The 17,850-nt window shown below is 45.3% G+C and overlaps 1 protein-coding gene and 1 long non-coding RNA gene across 2 annotated transcripts in view; one reads left to right on the forward strand and one right to left on the reverse strand.

Annotated features, from left to right (window-relative positions):
• Positions 1-1,007: 1,007 nt before the first annotated feature.
• On the forward strand, positions 1,008-11,293 carry LOC103787092 (uncharacterized). Its single transcript, XR_008622054.3, has 2 exons — positions 1,008-1,176; positions 6,518-11,293. It is a non-coding gene; the product is annotated as an uncharacterized LOC103787092 (long non-coding RNA).
• A 1,526-nt stretch (positions 11,294-12,819) lies between these two features.
• Positions 12,820-17,850, reverse strand: part of CAPN9 (calpain 9) — a 48,325-nt gene continuing 43,294 nt past the window's right edge. The window contains exons 15-18 of the mRNA XM_057300385.2: positions 16,326-16,390; positions 15,761-15,829; positions 15,327-15,405; positions 12,820-13,091 (exon numbers count right to left, since the gene is read on the reverse strand). Coding sequence (XP_057156368.2) covers positions 12,820-13,091; positions 15,327-15,405; positions 15,761-15,829; positions 16,326-16,390 — 485 coding nt within the window. The remainder of the gene's footprint in view (positions 13,092-15,326; positions 15,406-15,760; positions 15,830-16,325; positions 16,391-17,850) is intronic.

Raw genomic sequence — 17,850 nt, forward strand, 5'->3', positions numbered from 1 at the left:
TTTGGAGCCAGCACAAGAAGACAGATTTGAGCTCGATGTTCTAGTCTCCTTGTGAAGCAGCTTGCAGTATAAAGCTTTTCTTTTCTCAGAAACACAGTGTCATAGCATTGGCTTCTAGCACATTGGGCAGTGAGCCCCTTTTGTTTGAAAACACACTGTTCACTGTTCCAACTAAGGAAGCTGTTCTGGTGCATTGAAAAGTGACTGCAAGGAGATCGTCTGGGTGGGAGACTCTCTTTTTAGAATGTAGAGGGTAGACTGGGAAGGACAAGAGAGAATGCTAAACCCATACAGACAAGCTGGGTTCAGGTAAGTGTGTATAATGGAGGAGCTGAGTGTGTTAAGATGTTGAAAGGCAGGAGGAGTACAGCTTTCCAAGAAGCCTGGTCCTGATGTGGCCTACAGAGAGTCTTCTGTGTGACCACATTCTTCTCAGAACTCTGAGCTCTGTCAGGGAGTAAGATGAATTCTCAGGCTTGCTGGGCCCACCTCTGCTACCTTCTCTCCATCCATCCAATTAGACCAGGACTGAGCCACACTGACCTGGCCTTCTAGTTCCCAGAGTGAGAGAAGGAATCACATAATTTCAAGGTGCAAGGCAGCCCAGAGAGGTAAAGTGATATGGTTAAATCCACACAGCTAGCTGGAGGTAAGTTCTAGACTAGAATACAGGACTCAAACTCTAAGTTCAATGCTGCTTCTATTACATGATCCTGCAGTTGCTCCATATGGTTCAGCTGTTCCCTTTCCTTGGAGAGTCCTACTGATAATGAACCAATAAACCTCCTTGGGAATATCACTGAGCTACGTTCTTCCATCAGAGGCACTGTTCAGGCACCAAGGAGAGTCTCACCCTCTGCTTCTCCTTCTCCCACTTCAGAAAAGCACTGTGGGGCTGGGAAAATGCCCCAGGCTGGCATCAGTAGCAAGCACAGCCTACTCTTGATTCACAGCTGTGGTGACGAGGCAGCCTTCGCACTGGTACTTGGCAGGCGGTCTTGGCTCTCAGTAGAATGGTGCTTTGTTTCTACTAATGATCCAGTACACTGAATTGGGCTGGCACCAATGACCCTGGTACCTCTGCCAACCAGGTCACATGCTCTGGGCTTTCTGAAGCCCTGGCCCCTCAGCGCACTGCGTAGCTCTGCACAGGACAGGGTGGAGAGGAGTCTGGAGGTAGGCTCTGTATTCCAGATAAACATGACTGTGGCCTGAGGCTCTCTCCAGGCACTGTCCAAAGGATTTGGTCTCAGGACCAAAATATTATAGGTTGATATGGTATGATATGTTTCATGTTGTAGGTTGATATGGTTTGGCTCTGTGTCCCCACCCAAATCTCACTTTGAATTTAATCCTTATACTCCTCATATGTCAAGGGCAGGACCAAGTGGAGGTTAATTGAATCTTGGGGGCAGTCTCCCCCATGCTGTTGTCATGAAAATGAATGAGTCTCATGAGATCTGATGGTTTTATAAGTGTCTTGTATTTCCCCTGCTGGCACTTCTCCTTCCTGTCGCTTTGTGAAGAGGGTACCTTGCTTCCCCTTCACCTTCCGCCATGATTATATGTTTCCTGAGGCCTCCCCAGCCATACTGAACTGTAAGTCAACTAAATCTCTTTCCTTTATCAATTACCCAGTCTCAGGTATGTCTTTATTAGACTGTGACAGTGGACTAATGCATAGGTCTATTCAGATTTTCAGTATTCTCTGAAGGTAGTTTTGGTAATTTATCTTTTTCTAGGATTTTTTCCATTCCATCTAAGTTGTCTGATTTGTTGACATAAAGTTGTTTAAAATATTCACTTATCATTCTTTTAATTTCTGATGGGTCAGCAGTGACGGCTGCTCTTAGATTCTTGATTGTTAATTTGTGTTTTCTGTCTTTTTTCTTGGTCAGTTTAGCTAAAAGTTTATCAATTTTGCAATCTTTTTAAAGAATCACCTTTTTGTTTCTTTGATGTTCTCTATTATTTTTCTCTTTGCTAGTCAATTGATTTCTGCTTTAGTCTTTCTTTCTTTCCTTTTAAGGTTTAATTTGCCTCTCTCTCTAATTTCTTAAGATGGAAGCTTAAATTATTGTTTTGAGAACATTCTACTTTTCTAGGTCCTGCTTTAGCTTAATCCTGTTAATGTGGATGTGTATAGACATGTGTAAATACATAGTTTATTTTTGTTTCATTCAGTTCAAAATCTTTCTAATTTCCATTGTAATTTTTCTCTTCAACTCGTATTTAGAAATGTGTTAATTTCTAAAATTTGAGGATTTCCCAAACTTATTTTTGTTTCTAATTTAATTCCTTTGTGGCTGGAGAACATACTCTGAGTGATTCAAATTCTTTTAAATATATTAAAAATTAGTTTTATGGTCTAGTATGTGGTCTAACCTGGAGAATGTTCTATGTGCTTTTGAAAAAATGTGTATTCATTACTTGAGGGTAAAGTATTCTATAAATGTCAGTTAGTCAAGTTGGTTGATAGTGTTGTTCATGTCTTCTATTTCCTTGTTAATTTTCTGAATAGTTGTCCTATCAGTTATTAAAAATGGGTTATTGAACTCTCTAACTATAATTGTTAAGTCTGAATAATCTGTTTCTTCTTTCAATTATATCAATTTTTGCTTCATAATTTTGAGACTCTACTATTAGGTACCATCACACTTGTAATTATTATATATTCCTAATGTATTGACCCTTTATGATACTGTAATGTCATTTCTTCTCTCTAATAATATTTCTTGTCTTAAATTTTATTTTCTCAGATATTGATGTAGGCACTCAAGCTCTCTTATTGCCAGTATTTGCATGGTACTCTCTTTTTCATCCTTTTACTTCCAACTTTTGTCTTTTTGTATGAAGTATCTCTTGTAGATAGTGTACAATTGAATCTTGCTTTTTTATCCATTTTGACAATCACTGCCTTTTGATTGTAGTGTTTATTCATATTTAATATTATTATCAGCATGGCTGGATTAAGGTATGCCATTTTGTTTCTATGTCTTATTTTTAAAATCTGTTCTTCCCTTATGGCTTTTGTGCTAAACATTTTTTTTAAGTATTCTACTTTGATTCCTCTGCTATCATACTGTATTTTTGAGTTATTTTCTTAGTGGTTGCTCTGTAGATTATAATCTGCATCTTAATTTATAACCATCCAATATTTAATATCTAATATCATTACCTGAGGTAATACTGACTTAATTCTAAGAAAATATAGAAATATTGCTACAATACTTTGTTTCTTCCTCTCTCCTTTATAATATATCTCTCTATTGTTACAAATCCAACAACATAGTACAATAATTAATGCTTTATATAATCTAATGTCTTCAAACAAAATTAGAATGGAAGATAACATGTTTATATAGTCTTTTACATTTACCCACAGATATCCTTTTGAGTGCTCTTCATTTCTTTCTACAGATCCACAGTCTCATCTAGTTTTATTTCCTTTCACCCTGAAATACATCCTTTAATATTTTTCCAGTGGCAGGTCAGCTAATAATGAATTCTCTCAGTCTTTGTTTAACTGGGAATATCTTTATTGTGCTTTCATTTTTGCAGTTCTAGTGGAAAAACAGAATTCTTGATTGAAAGATTTTTCCTTTGGCACTTGGAATGTCATTCTACTGCCTTCTGTCGTCTGTCATTTCTGATGAGAAGTCAGTTGCTAATTGCATTGTTCCCTGTTCATGATGAGTCATTTTTCTCAAGCTGCTTTTCAGATTTTCTCTTTTTTTCCCAACAGTTTGACTTTGATGTGTCTAGGTGTGTATCTCTTTGTATTTCATGTGATTTTGGTGTGAAGCAGTAGCGTTAGATAGCTCGTGTATACTATTGTTTAATTAATTAATTTTTATTTTTATTTTTGAGAGAGTCTCGTTCTGTCACCCAGGCTGGAGTGCAGTGGCACGATCTCGGCTCACTGCAACCTCCGCCTCCTGGGTTCAAGCAATTATCCTGCTTCAGCCTCCCTAGTAGCTGTGATTACAGGCATGCACCACCACACCCAGTTAATTTTGTTTTCTCTCTCTCTTTTTTTTTTTGTATTTTTTATTTTTTTGAGATGGAGTCTTGCTCTGTCCCCCAGGCTGGAGAGCAGTGGCACGATCTTGGCTCACTGCAACCTCCACCTCCTGGGTTCAAGCGATTCTTCTGCCTCAGCCTCCTGAGTAGCTGGGATTACAGGCACGCACCACTACACCCACCTGATTTTTGTATTTTTAGCAGAGATGGGGTTTCACCACATTGACCAGGCTGGTCACGAACTCCTGACCTCGTGATCTGCTCGCCTTGACCTCTGAAAGTGCTGGGATTACAGGCGTGAGCCACCATGCCCAGCCACTGTTTAATTTAAAGGTAGTAGGGCAGGAATATTTTGGTGCCAAGACCTAAAGCATATATTATGCAGGTGGTGATAGACATAATGTGAATGGCCATAAATCGCAATTTTCCTAGGACAGCTCCAGTTTACATCTATTGTCCTGGTGTAATAACTAATATTATTCCTTTCACACTCAAAAGCTGTTGGTTTGAATTATAAGCTACAAAATCACTTTAATTATAGTTAATCAAACTCATGCATGTGAAACATCTTCCTTTGTTTCTGGGTGTCAGTATCAGACCATGTAATTCAGAAACAAATAGAAGCTAAATTCATACACTTTTTTTTGTTCTCAACTCATGATCGTATAATAGTCTGTAGAGCTCTATTGAACTCTCCTTCAAGACTGGTTCTATAATTCTTGGATTCTTGCAATGAAGAACAGAGGTAAACCGAAAGCATGTGATAGTATCTAACTCTTTTAGACATTTAAGAAAACACTGGTTCACAACAGTGGGCCTTAGTTACACTGAGGGCCTGTTATGTGTCAAGTACTGTGCCTGGCACCTTCTACTTACAATTTCATTTATTCATCATAAGATCTCAGTGAGGCAGAAATTACCATCCTTGTGAGTGGAGGAAACTAAGTCTCAGAGAGGTTAATAACTTTCCCAGGGACATATGGATGGAAAGAAAACAGGACGCCCAGTTCATAAACTTCATTTCCTGGGTACCTTTCAAGCAGAGGAAAAATCAGTGAGAGACAGTTATGTGCTCCTGGACATAAAGGCCTAAAGGCACCCTGTGGGAGTGACACTAGACAAAGGAGCTCATATGGTGAGTCCCCTTCCAAGTTTTACCTGTGAGCAGGGCTAGTGTTCATGACATCTAACAAACAATATGGCAGCAGTGTGCATCGATGAGAGTGGGCACAGGCCGAGCACAGGAGATGGCATGTCTGGGGTTGTACTGGCGTGCCCCAGCACAGAGCCTTGGTCCTAAGCCTGCTCCTGAGAGAGGGCTCTTGTCCTGCATCCACTGCTGCGTGAACCCAGGGAAGGGCTGGAAGGTAAAGGAGAAGATCATGGTACCTTGGCCACGATCAGGGACAGGGTTCTGATGAAGCTCCACTTCTTTTTTTTTTGAGACTGAGTCTCGCTCTTGTCGCCCAGGCTGCAACCTCTGCCTCCTGGGTTCAAGTGATTCTCCTGCCTCGGCGTCCTGAGTAGCTGGGATTACAGGCACCCGCCACCACGCCCAGCTAATTTTTGTATTTTTAGTAGAGATTGGGTTTTGCCATGTTGGCCAGGCTGGTCTTGAACTCCTGACCTCAGGTGATCCTCCCACCTTGGCCTCACAAAGTGCTGGGATTACAGGTGTAAGCCACCATGCTCAGCCTCCACTTCTAACTTGATCTTCATCCCAACCATTCTCCCTCTTTCCCTCTCGGTATCTCCCGCTCCCATCCTCCACCTCATCTGCCACAAGTGTACCAGTAAGAATGTGGGGCTTGGCATGTATTGAGCCAGTATCTTCTCATGTTACCTCCCATTATTCCAGTTCAGTGGATACTCCTGTTCAGCACTAGTGAGCTATAATGAGGATTCTCTGGTCTGTTTCCCCCATGATGTTGGGGATGAGTAAGATCAAACCTCACCAGAATCTGGACTCCTTGAGAAGAAATAATATCATTCAGCTTTTCTGACCCAAAGTCTTCAGACACAAAGAAAGTCTGGACTGGATAGTGACTGTTTTAGTTACCACCTCTCGTAGGAGGAGGTAGAGATTGTCACCTTGATCCACTCTTATCGGAGATGCACTCTTGTCCAATTATCGGAACTACCTGAAGTCTTCCCCGATAAGGAAGCACACTTATGATGCAGAAATGCTAAATTATGACCTCACTCCTTTTCCTCCTCATCTTATTCCACATACACATTTATAAAAACATGTTTTATAAAGGATGTCTGATCACAATGACTGGAGCTACATGGAAGTCAGGATTCTGTGCGTTAGAACTCTGAGTAATTCTTAATGGAAGGAAATAAGGAAAGTAGAGTGTGGGAAAGCTAGTGATGCCTGAACCTGGATGGATGTAAGGCACAGGTGGCGCCATCAGCCCCCTTAAGGCAGTGACTTTACAAAGGAGTAGCACAAAATCAGAGAGTGTAGCTGAGTTCATTTCATTCTTCCCAGATCAAGATGAAGGGAGAAGGCCGGACGATGAGAGGGGAGTGAACCCTGGGCGTAATGGTTCCACACCAAGAGAAGTTCTGAAGGTCAAGGTCCAGAAGCCAAGATTCAGCTGGGCAGGCTGCATCTCTACAAGGCAGCCTCAGATGTTCATTGTCAAATGGATGAACTGGGAAGAGAGAGAGAGAGATGAGGGGTCGTTGTCCTTCCATGTCCCTTCCAGCCTCAGCCTCAGGAGTGGCCCCAGTTTGCTGATATCACAGGAGATCTGCTATTTGATCATTTTGCCTGCCAACTTGGATGTCTGTCTCAGCAGGAAACCATTTAAAGAAAATAAATGAATTCTCAGCACTTGACATTTTCTGGAGGACCTGAGTCCTTTCCAAGTGAGCTCATATCAAGCACAGTTGGTAAGACAGAGACGGGAAAATGTGCTTTCTCCCTGTTAAGAGGACAGCCTCGCTGAAGCATCTTGGGCAGGGCAGTATTAAGTGACTTTTCCTTGTTGATGAGGGGTCTTCTCACTTTTGGGAGAGAGGTGACCCTCCACCATGGAGGGGCTGCAGGAAGTGGAAGCAGGTTCCATAGCTGGGGGGTGTTAAAAGTGAGCTGAAGGAGAAGTAGCATGGAATTCCTCCTCATTTTCTCTCCCGAGTCCACCCTGCCTCCTCCTTCCCAACAGCTTGTTTATTACAGCATGGTGACTTGGGGCAACGTGATTATATGAGATGGTTTTTTTCTCCCTTCTCTGTCCTCCTTCCTGGGCACAGTGTATATAGTATGAGAGCTACTGTAATGAAAGGTGCACAGGCCCTTTTAGGAAAGTGATTGCGGGTGAGGCCAACTCAGCCAGGAAAATCTCCTGTTGCTTCCTAGGATGGGTCACGGGAAAAGGAGAGGGACTTTAAAACATGGATACTTCAGACCTGGCTGCACACTGGACTCACCAAGGGGATTAAAGAAAAACAATGCTTGGGCCTCACCTCCAGAGATTCAGATTTAATTGATCTGGGGAGTGGCTGGGGTATCAGGATTTTTAAATCTCCCCAGGTGATGCTAACATGCAGCCAGATGTAAAGATGGTAGGTTTAGAGGGAGAGAATGCAATGGTTTTCACTGTTGTACTGCAGGGTGACGATATGGGGCAGGGCAGGAGCCTATTCCAGCTCCTACACCTGTGGACACTTGCGTTAGAGGTGTCCACACTTCTACCTTGAAGCTGCAGCACTGGAATACTTCCTCCACACTGCTGGTGCTCTGGAGCCTTTGACTAGCCAGGGGGCCGCTGAGTAACAAACCTTCCCACTGTCTCCTTCCACCATGGACCAGGGGCAGCCATCACACTTCCTCATGTTTTTCAGTGACATTACTTATCATTTACCTTAAAGTAAATGACAAATAAAGGTGGACCTAGGGGTCTCTCTTGTTTTCTTCTTTCTTTCTTTCTTTCTTTCTTTCTTTCTTTCTTTCTTTCTTTCTTTCTTTCTTTCTTTCTTTCTTTCTTCTTCTTTCTTTCTTTCTTCTTTATTTTTCTTTCTTTTCTTTCTTTTCCTTCTTTCCTTCTTTCTTTTGATGGAGTCTCACTCTGTCGCCCAGGCTGGAGTGCAGTGGCACAATCTTGGCTCACTGTAAGCTCCACCTCCCGGGTTCATGCCATTCTCCTGCCTCAGCCTCCCGAGTAGCTGGGACTACAGGCGCCCACCACCATGCCAGGCTAATTTTTTGTATTTTTAGTAGAGATGGGGTTTCACCGTGTTAGCCAGGATGGTCTCGATCTCCTGACCTCGTGATTCACCCGCCTCAGCCTCCCAAAGTGCTGGGATTACAAATTCCTTTCTTTTTTAAGAGACAGGGTCTTGCTATCACTCTCATCCAGGCTGGAGTGCAGTGGCGAGATCATAGCTCACTGCATGCTCAAACCCCTGGCCTCAAGCAATCCTCCCGCCTAGGCCTCCCAAATAGCTGGGACTGCAGGTGCACACCACCATGCCCAGCTTCCTCTTATTTTCATAAAAGAATAATTTGTGTGTGCACATCTTTCTTTGGAATCTTGGATTGATCAAAGGAGGTATAGTTATTACATGTGTCCTACATGCTGAAGTTGAAAGACAAAACTAGAGAAGAAAAATGCCCAGTTTCTGTGGGAGTGATTATAACAAAATAGCTAATATTTTTGAGATACTATTTATCAAGTAATCAATTAAGCCATTACAATAATTCTGTGAGCTAAGTACTAATAGTATCTCCATTTGACTCACCGTAATTATACGTAATTGGCTCAATGAAATAATAATGCGTCCAGGGATCTGAGATACACACTTGAGAAAATTAGTGGTGAGTCAACATAATTGCCAAATTATATGATATTATTATAAAGCAAAGCTTTTGGTGTAATATTAAGGCCTATGTCTCTTTCTGTAAATGGTTAAACTGAGGCACCGAGCAGCCTGCTTAATCGAAATCAGAGCACAAAAGAGGGGAGGAGGTACAATCCTCTAAAACACATACTGTCATCAACCTCTTCATCTTGAAATATTCAATTAAGTGTTATCCAAACCCAAAGTTACTAATGAATTTGGAAATGAGCTGGCTGTGACTGTAAGTATGGAAATTGGTGGAGAGGAGAAACTCCAGAGACTGGGGAGGAGCCACAGGCTGCCTGGCTTTAGAGTTGTTAGGTAAAAGAGAAAGCAGACCTGGAAAGAAAGATATAGGGAGGGAAAGAAGGAAAAGGGAGATAAAAATTACAGAAACCATTGAAGGAAACTGCTCCACAGTTTCCCCTCTGCCTTTGGGCAGGAGAATGTCTCAAGAGCGTTCCCAAGCTTCATGTGCACAGGAATCAGTGGGGTCCTGTGAAAGACGACTTCCATTCAGCAGGTCTGGGGCAGGGCCTGGCACTCTGCATTTCCAACGCTCTCTCCTTAGTGATGCCTATGCTGCTGCTGGCCCATGGACCTCCCTGTGAGCAGATGGGGTCCACTGGGATCCTCTGGGGAGAGGGTGATTGAAACCCCCTGGAATCCTTCTCCCATACCTCTGACACTCAGACCCATGGTCTCCCACCCCCGTCATTGCTACAATGGCCCCGGTAACTGGCCAGTTTTGTACTTATTGGAGTCTGGGGGAGCGTCATGGGAACCACGGGACAACATGAGCAAGGGAGAGTGAGCAAACTGGCAGCTGGAAGGCAGGCAGGCTAAGTTACCCAAATGACAGAAGGAAGAGAAGGACAAGAAGGCAGAGTCTGCTCACTCACTCAAGTCAAGGTGATTAATCTCTCTATGCCTCAGTTTCCACCCTGCAAAATGGGGATACTATTGGTACTTAGCTCACAGAATTATTGTAATGGCTTAATTGATTACTTGATAAATAGTATCTCAAAAATATTAGCTATTTTGTTATAATCACTCCCACAGCTAGATGTCAGCCCTTGCATGAAATCAGGCATTCGGCAAACATCTATGCGGCGTGGACTCTGCCGGGCCCCAGCTGGGTCCCTGAGCAGAGGGTCTGGATTGGCCATACCTCATTTATATTGAGATGAATGAACTCCTTGTTCTTTGTACTGAGAGCCTGGAACACCCCTGATAGGAGAGAAGGGGGAAAGGCATCCTTTTAAAGACAATTCCTTTACCAAGTTTGTTTCCCAGCGACCAAAGGGCCTTCCAGTGGAGCCTGTGGGGAAGCTGCTCCATCTGGTGGTAAACAAGGACTTTCATCAAGGGCGGCGATGGGACTCGGGCCGGCTGAAGGGGAACTTCTCTGAACGGATGGAGGCATCCAGTCCTGTAGCAAGCCAGTGGTCACCTAAGCCAGTCAGCCGGCCAGCAGCTCCTGGAGCCAAAGCAACGCCCCTATCTTAACCTTCTGGGGGGTACAGGGCCCTTGAAATCCATGGGCCCCAGAAAAAAAACACATGTACGTAAAGTTTTGCATGAATCTGAAAGTTGTTAGTCTCGCCCTTGTAGGAAGGTGCCGTGGGTGCTGTCAGAGGACAGAGCAGCACAGGAGAGCGTGCCAGCACTGAGCTGGGGGCTGGGTCTACCGCATGGTGTAGTGACCTGAGTGCACCTGAGCAAGTCACTGCCCTCTTGGGGCCTCAGCCTCCTCACCTTCAGAAGACGAGGTCAAGCCAATCAGCCCTGGCTTCACTTGAGAATCTCACGGGTAGCTTTAATAATACAACCCAAAGCGGGGTGGGGGACCATCACTGGACACAAGAAATGGAAGAGACCCAACAACCAAACATGATGACTGGGTCTTGTGTGGATCCTGAGTCAACCAAGCAACTGTAAAAAGGTGGCCTGGAAGACTTGGGCATGAACCGGGCACTAGAGAATGTTGAGGGTTTGCTGAGAATTTCGTTAGGTGTGCAAATGGTATGAAGATGATGCTAAAAACAAGTCTATCAGCTGGAGATACTCAGATGAATGGACAGAGTTTCTGAGATCTGCTATTAAATTATTTAGGGGGAAAATATATGTGTTGCGGGAGCACAAGGGAAAAGTTAGCAAGATGGTAATTGTTGAGGTTGGGTGTAAAGGTCTGGAAACACCTGGCGAATTTGCATAACTCCCAATGCTGTGTGCCACCCCTGAGATTCTAACAGAATTGGTCAACTGTGCAGCCTGGTCATCAGCATTTCTTTAGGCACCCCTGGAGATTGTAATGTACAGCGAAGTTTGAGAAGTGCCGATGTGGAGTGCACGGGAACCTATTATGATTCTTTATATCTAACTGGAGGGTTGACATTCTTACAATAAAAAGTTAAAATAATACTGCAGCAAAGCTCCATCCTTGGTAATTCTAAAAGCTCTCCAGGCAAATCTAATGTGAGGATCCCAGAGTGGATGGTGTTAAGCCTAAAGGGTCTTCACCCTAATATTCCTCTATTATAAGAAAAGCTGAGGCACTCCCATCCCCCGTGCTGGGAAGGATTACACCTGGGTGGTTTAGAAAGGGAAAGAGCAATGGAGAGAAGAGAAACTAGCAAATCTCATTATTTCTAGGGTCAGCTCTGACCACCCTGTAAGTCTAATAATGGATTCTGTTTCAGGAGGGGTCTTTCTAGAATGCACCTCTCACTAGCTACCAGTAACTCCCTAGGGAAAGCCGGCTTCCTGGCTTGATATACTAGACCCTTTGGGGCCTGCTGGTCTGTCTCTGATTTTCTTTCATCATTCCTTAATCAACACATACTCATTGATTGTCCAGAAATTACGGCTCTCCTGGAGCTTAGAGTCTAGAGGGGCTGTGCTTCAGGCAAGTAATTAGTGTTCTATTACCAAAGAAGCAGAGGGAGCTGTCATGCTGATAACCGAGGGTCACAGCCCTCACCTTTTTAATTTAATTTAATTTAATTTTATTATTTATTTATTTATTTATTTATTTATTTATTTACTTACTTATATTTTTGAGATGGAGTCTCCCACTGTTGCCCAGGCTGGAGTGCAGTGGCAAATCTCAGCTCACTGCAACCTCCACCTCCCAGGTTCAAGGGGTTCTCCTGCCTCAGCCTCCCGAGTAGCTGGGATTACAGGTGCATACCACCACACTTGACTAATTTTTTGTATTTTTAGTAGAGACAAAGTTTTGCTATGAGCTGGTCTCGAGCTCCTGACGTCACGATCCAACTGCCTCAGCCTCCCAAAGTGCTGGGATTACAGGCGTGAGCCACTGTGCCCAGCCCCCTGCCTTTTTTTTTTTAAATCAAGTATTCATACCTCGAAGTGGCCTATGGAACATAGATTAGAAAATACCAAGCAGGACAAAATGGAAATGCGGGGCCCCCTGCTCCTAAGTTGTGAAGACTTTCAAGATGGAAACGCCAGAACATTAAACCAAGCACGAGGCACCCTTGAGGGCACGGGTCCTTTGGCACCTGCACACAGGGCATGTCCTGGTAGCCACTCCAGTACTGAGTTACAGGCCCTGGACATGCTTCACTCAGCCTCACCTTCAAAACCACCTTTGAGGGGCAGGATGGCTATGACAATAAACTGCAAACACTGAAGCGCACGGGCACATAATCCCTCTCTATTTGTGGTGTAACAAATCTTATTTGAGATAACTGGGTCAATGTCTAGGGCTTACAGGGCGGGGAAGGGGGGAGGAAGGGGGACTGAGACTCTCCTGTTTCTATATGCTATGATGGGATTTGACCTGCAATTGAACCTTTCCTCAAACACAAGGCACAAACCTGCCCCAGCCCATCATCCTCCCACACAGGCACTGTGAATGTATAAAGAAAGGCGATGCTAAGAAACGCGCTGCAGGGGAGGCTGGCACATTCTGCTCCTTAGCTAACCGCACAGGCCCACGGGTCCACACACATCAGACCATGGCTCTCTGTGGTCTATCTTTGCCATTACTTTAACCAGGCTGTTTCTCATGCGCTCATGGAGGGTGACTGAAGATGCCACCCCGAGGTGCACCCTCAGCCTCGCTGGACACTTACGGCTCGCATTCTCCAGCCGGACCAGGCAGTTGAGGAAGTCATCGAAGTCCAGCTGGAGCTCCTCATCCGCATACCTGAGCACAATCAGCTGCAGGAGGTGGCTGCTCAGCTGAAAGCCTGTGGGGACGAAGGAGGAGACCCAGGACTCGCTGTATCCGAGCCCCGAGGTGAGTCTGCACCTTTGAGGGAGCTCCCAGGCAGCTGAGGAGAGGGCTCAGAAGAGGAAGCCACTGTTTCACTCCTCAAAGCTGGGGTCCCCAGACCCAGTGGGACTGCTGCCCTTGGTGTGAATGCAGCGTGAGAGTGTGAATCTGTGGTGCAGGGGCGAGTGTGCGGGGGACTCTCAGGCGTGCTTTCTGTGTTTAATGGCTTCTGAGTTTAGCGAGTTTGTGATCTTAATTTTGATGCTAACATCACCCATAGGGTCTCGCTGACTTTACAGGAAGCTTCGTTTGGGGGAACTTAACACTGGGTGGTGTCTGAGCCCCAAGTTCATTCCTACACCAGCCTCCCCTCGCGTTCTATGTCTCAGGTCACTTCCAGCTGTGGCCCTAGAAAGTTTCTTGGAGGGGATGCTGCTGTCCACGGAGAATGATACTCTGCCAGGGCCCATTCCTACGCATCCACGATGGGGGAAGAATGACAGGCTATAGCCAGGAGGCTTGGATCTGAGCCCTGGCACTGCTCCAGCCGTGGCATATGGGTTCAGTTCTCTGGGCTTTGGTTTCCTCATTGTCAAATGAGGAGTTTAGACAAAGTGAACTTCCTTCTGGATTTGATATTTAGATTTTTTTTTTTGAGATGGAGTTTCACTCTTGTTGCCCAGGCTGGAGTGCAGTGGTGCAATCTCGGCTCAGTGCAACTTCTGCCTTCTGATTTCAAGTGATTCTCCTGCTGCAGCCTCCTGAGTAGCTGGGACTACAGGCGCCTGCAACCACAACTGGTTAATTTTTGTATTTTTAGTAGAGGCGGGGTTTCATCATGTTGGCCAGGCTGATCTCAAACTCCTGACCTCATGATCCACCCACCTAGGCCTCCCAAAGTGCTAGCATTACAGGTGTGAGCCACCACACCTGGCCAGTGCTTTGATTTCTAATTAGTGCCCTTAGAAGTGATTTCTTTCCGCCTTTCATTTTTGTCTACATGTTCACTTTCTAGGAGGTGTTCACAGGATTGTTCAGAAATCTACCCAGGGTCTTTCTGCTTCTTCCTAATTCCAGCAGAGGAGCAGGCAGGTCAGACGCAGAGCACAGAGTCTCCGGAGCCTGCACGGCAGTGCTGGCTGCCAGCCTTGGCCAGAATCCTGATGTTTGGGGCTAGAGGAGGGGGATGAGGGGCGATTCCCCCCACACCACGTCAGGGTAGGAAAGACACAGCCATGCCCCTCCTCTCTGAGTGCTCCCTTTGTCCCCTGCTCAGTTCCTCCTCCTACCATGGAAACAGAGTCATCATCCCCTAAGAAAATCAGGCGCCGCTTCTCAGCCTGGCACTTTGCTCATTTATAAATCATCTGATTTTCTTCTCCCTCACATAGGACCCGAGATGGTCCTGGCTGTGTATACTTCATCCTTTTATCAGGCCTGAGCCTGGACATGTTTCCAGATTTTGCTTTTCCTGGGAGGGAACCACTTTAAAAGGTTCAGGAGGCCCCTATCTGTGAGGTGTGCTTGGTGAGAAGCGCAGGCAGCCCGGCGGGCGGGAGGTCTGCAGAGCGCTCGTGGAAACTACGGTTGTGTGTGCAGGACATGGGACCACAGAGAGGCCGACAGCCATCCAGCACCGGACAAGAGTGGGAAATGCCACCCGGAGCCCAGCCTTTGGGTAAGGGAGCAGGGTATAAACTATGACGCAGTCATCCATTTTGGATTCAGAGTCTGATGCTGATAAAACCCGGGACAGGGCCACAGGTGGCAGAGGGACGTGCGGCCCCCAAACCATGGGTGCTGCATGCTCTGTCTCATCCACGATAACAACCATCTGAGAGCAGAAATGAGAAGTTTGGAGTCACTGCAGCTTGCCACCAAAGAGCCATGTGTTAAGTACTGGGCCAGAAAACATGGTCAGAGGCTATGAGGCCTCCAGAGGGCAGGCCAAGTTCATTTTTAGCAGATACATTTAAAAAGTTTCTACCAATGTTCACAGTGGTTTAAAATGAGGGCCCTGGTGTCAGGAAGTGAGTCCTGGGTCTGAACCCTGGTGCCACCACTCCAAGGGCCGTGACCTTAAGAATCACCCACTGGGCTCAGAGGCCCACCTCCTGGGCAGCAGAGAGAAGACCTGCCATCTGCTCAGGTTGCCCACAGGCAGTACCTGGCATGCAGTCAGCCACCTGTACTCCAGTCTTTTCTTTACCTGCAGCTTTCAGTGCAGTCCGCAGTTCATAGGTAGACATGGTGCCGGACTTGTCAGCATCAAACCGAAGGAAAAGGTTCTAAAGGGTGGAGAGCAGAAGCATTAAGAAGGAGCGTGCCTGAAAGGCATCGCTGATGGCAGTAAATGGGTGACAGCCAGCCTGGGGGAGCTACCCTCTAGGGGCCGCAGAGGCCACAGTTGGACTGGGCCTTCCAAAAGAAGTCGGTCTCCCTTTTGTCTTCCTTTTCGTCTTGGGTGGAAGCACGGTGGTACTCCCGTAAGCATCGGAATAGCATGATGCTGTTTTCCCTTCTCCCCTGTCCGAATAAAATTCCTCTAGCCTATAGCCTGCAGCCTGCTGCACCATTTTAAATCCCCTCTTCTCTAGGCTCACTGGGTCCCCCAGAGGCCAAGCCCTGCTCCAGGTTACATACAATCCACTGCTTCAGCTTGTCCCAGAACACTTTGAATTCATCAAACTCCAGCTTCCCATTGCCGCTGGTCTGTGCCATGTGGGTTAAGGGAGACATGAGCAGTGTTTCAACCTGAGGCTCCTCGTGGGACCTCAGCTCTGGGACTGCAGAGGGGGAGGGCCGATGGGCTGGCCTGGGTGCACAGGTTTGGGGCCCTGGGGAAGTGGTTTTCATGATTAAACCACAAATCTCTGAAGAGGGGAAACGGCAGAAGTGGAATGGGGGTGGTCCCGGAAAGTTCACAAAACAGAACTCTGTTCCCTTGGATGGGATCCCAAAGTGGCAAGAAGACCCCCAAGTCCCTTCAAAAGCTCCCCAGCCCCACCACTGGGCAGTCTTGTGCATCTTGATTCTGATCCAATTTCAGCATGGGGGTCCCCCAGCTTTGGGTTATTTTCTGTGAAGAAGACTATTCTGCTGGCTAAGGATGTCATGTTCTTGGAGAGTCTGCACTATTGAAGATTACTCTACTGTGCTTAAAGCCCAGGATCCATGTCTATTTCTGCTCAAATATTTGGAAGGATACGTCCATCAGGGAAATGATGTTTTTACAGGAGATCAGGCTTAGCTTCTTGAATTTGATGTCCTTTTCTGAAATTGCACATGAAAGCTGAATTCAGTTGACCCGATAAGATAAACCTATGTACCCATCTGCTGAAAGCCGAATAATGTGGCTAAATCCAGGGCTGTTGGGGGCTGTGATGTGGCTACTCTCTTATGATGCTGGTAGGAGTAGAAGTTAACATGACCTTTCAGAAGGAAAATTGGCTAAATGTGAAAAAAGCAATAAAAGTGGGAATACGCCTTCATCCATTTATTCTAGTTCTAAGAACCCCGAGCAAAGAATTACATATGAAGATTTTTGTCATCACATTATTTATAGTGGCAAAAATTTGGAAGTGAAATAATGACCAATAGAAAGGCATGGTCAATACCTTAGGCTATGTCTATATAATGAAGTATTATACGACCCTTAGGAATCATGTTTTTGTAGCATATTTAATGGCAGGATTTAAATTTGTTGGAGAAATTTGTACTCCTATACTGCTGCTGGTGAAAATGTGAAATAGTCACTTTAGAAAACAGTTGGATAGTTTTTAAAAACATTAAACATAGAGTTAAGCAATCCTCTTAACTAAACATATAATTAAGAGGATGGTTATGCCACCATGTAACCATAGACTGTTGCATTGTGATGGAACCATCCTCATAACTATATACCCAGGAGAAGTGAAAACACATGCCCACCCAAAAAACTTGTATAGGAGTGTTTACAGTTGCATTATTCATAATGACCAAAAACCGGTAACAACCCACGTGGCCACCAATAGATGAATGAATAAACAGAACGGGGCCCATCCATACGATGGAATGTCTGGCTGTAAGAAGGAATGAGACATTGATACATGCTACAGCATGGATGGACCTGGAAAACATCACGCCATGTGAAAAAAGCCAGTCAGAAAGGACCACATATTGTATGATTCCTTTTTTTCCCCCTGAAATGGAGTATTGCTCTGTTGCCCAGCCTGGAGTGCAATGGTATGATCTTGGTTCACTGCAACCTCCACCTCCCAGGTTTAAGCAATTCTCCTGCCACAGCCTCCTGAGCAGCTGGGATTACAGGTGCCCACAACTACACCTGGCTGATTTTGTGTGTGTGTGTGTGTATTTTTAGTAGAGATGGTGTTTCACCATGTTGACCAGGCTGGTCTTGAACTCCTGACCTAGGTGATCCGCCTGTCTCGGCCTCCCAAAGTGCTGGGATTACAGGCGTGAGCCACCGCACCCGGCCTATGATTCCTTTTATATAAAATATTCAGAATATGTAAATAGAATCTATAGAGAAAGAAAGTAGATGAGTGGTTGCCTGGGGCTGGGGGAAATGGGTACAGGGTTAACACTGTTAATGGGTAAAGGGTTTCTTGTTGGAGTGATGAAACATTCTAACATTATATGTCTACGCATATGACACACATGTACATACATGCAGATACACATATGTTAAGAGTGGTTATTTATGGTGGTGAGATCATTTGTGACTATCTTTG

This window comes from Pan paniscus, chromosome 1 (genome assembly GCF_029289425.2).
Source record: "Pan paniscus chromosome 1, NHGRI_mPanPan1-v2.0_pri, whole genome shotgun sequence".
In the NCBI taxonomy this organism is placed as follows: Eukaryota; Metazoa; Chordata; class Mammalia; order Primates; family Hominidae; genus Pan; species Pan paniscus.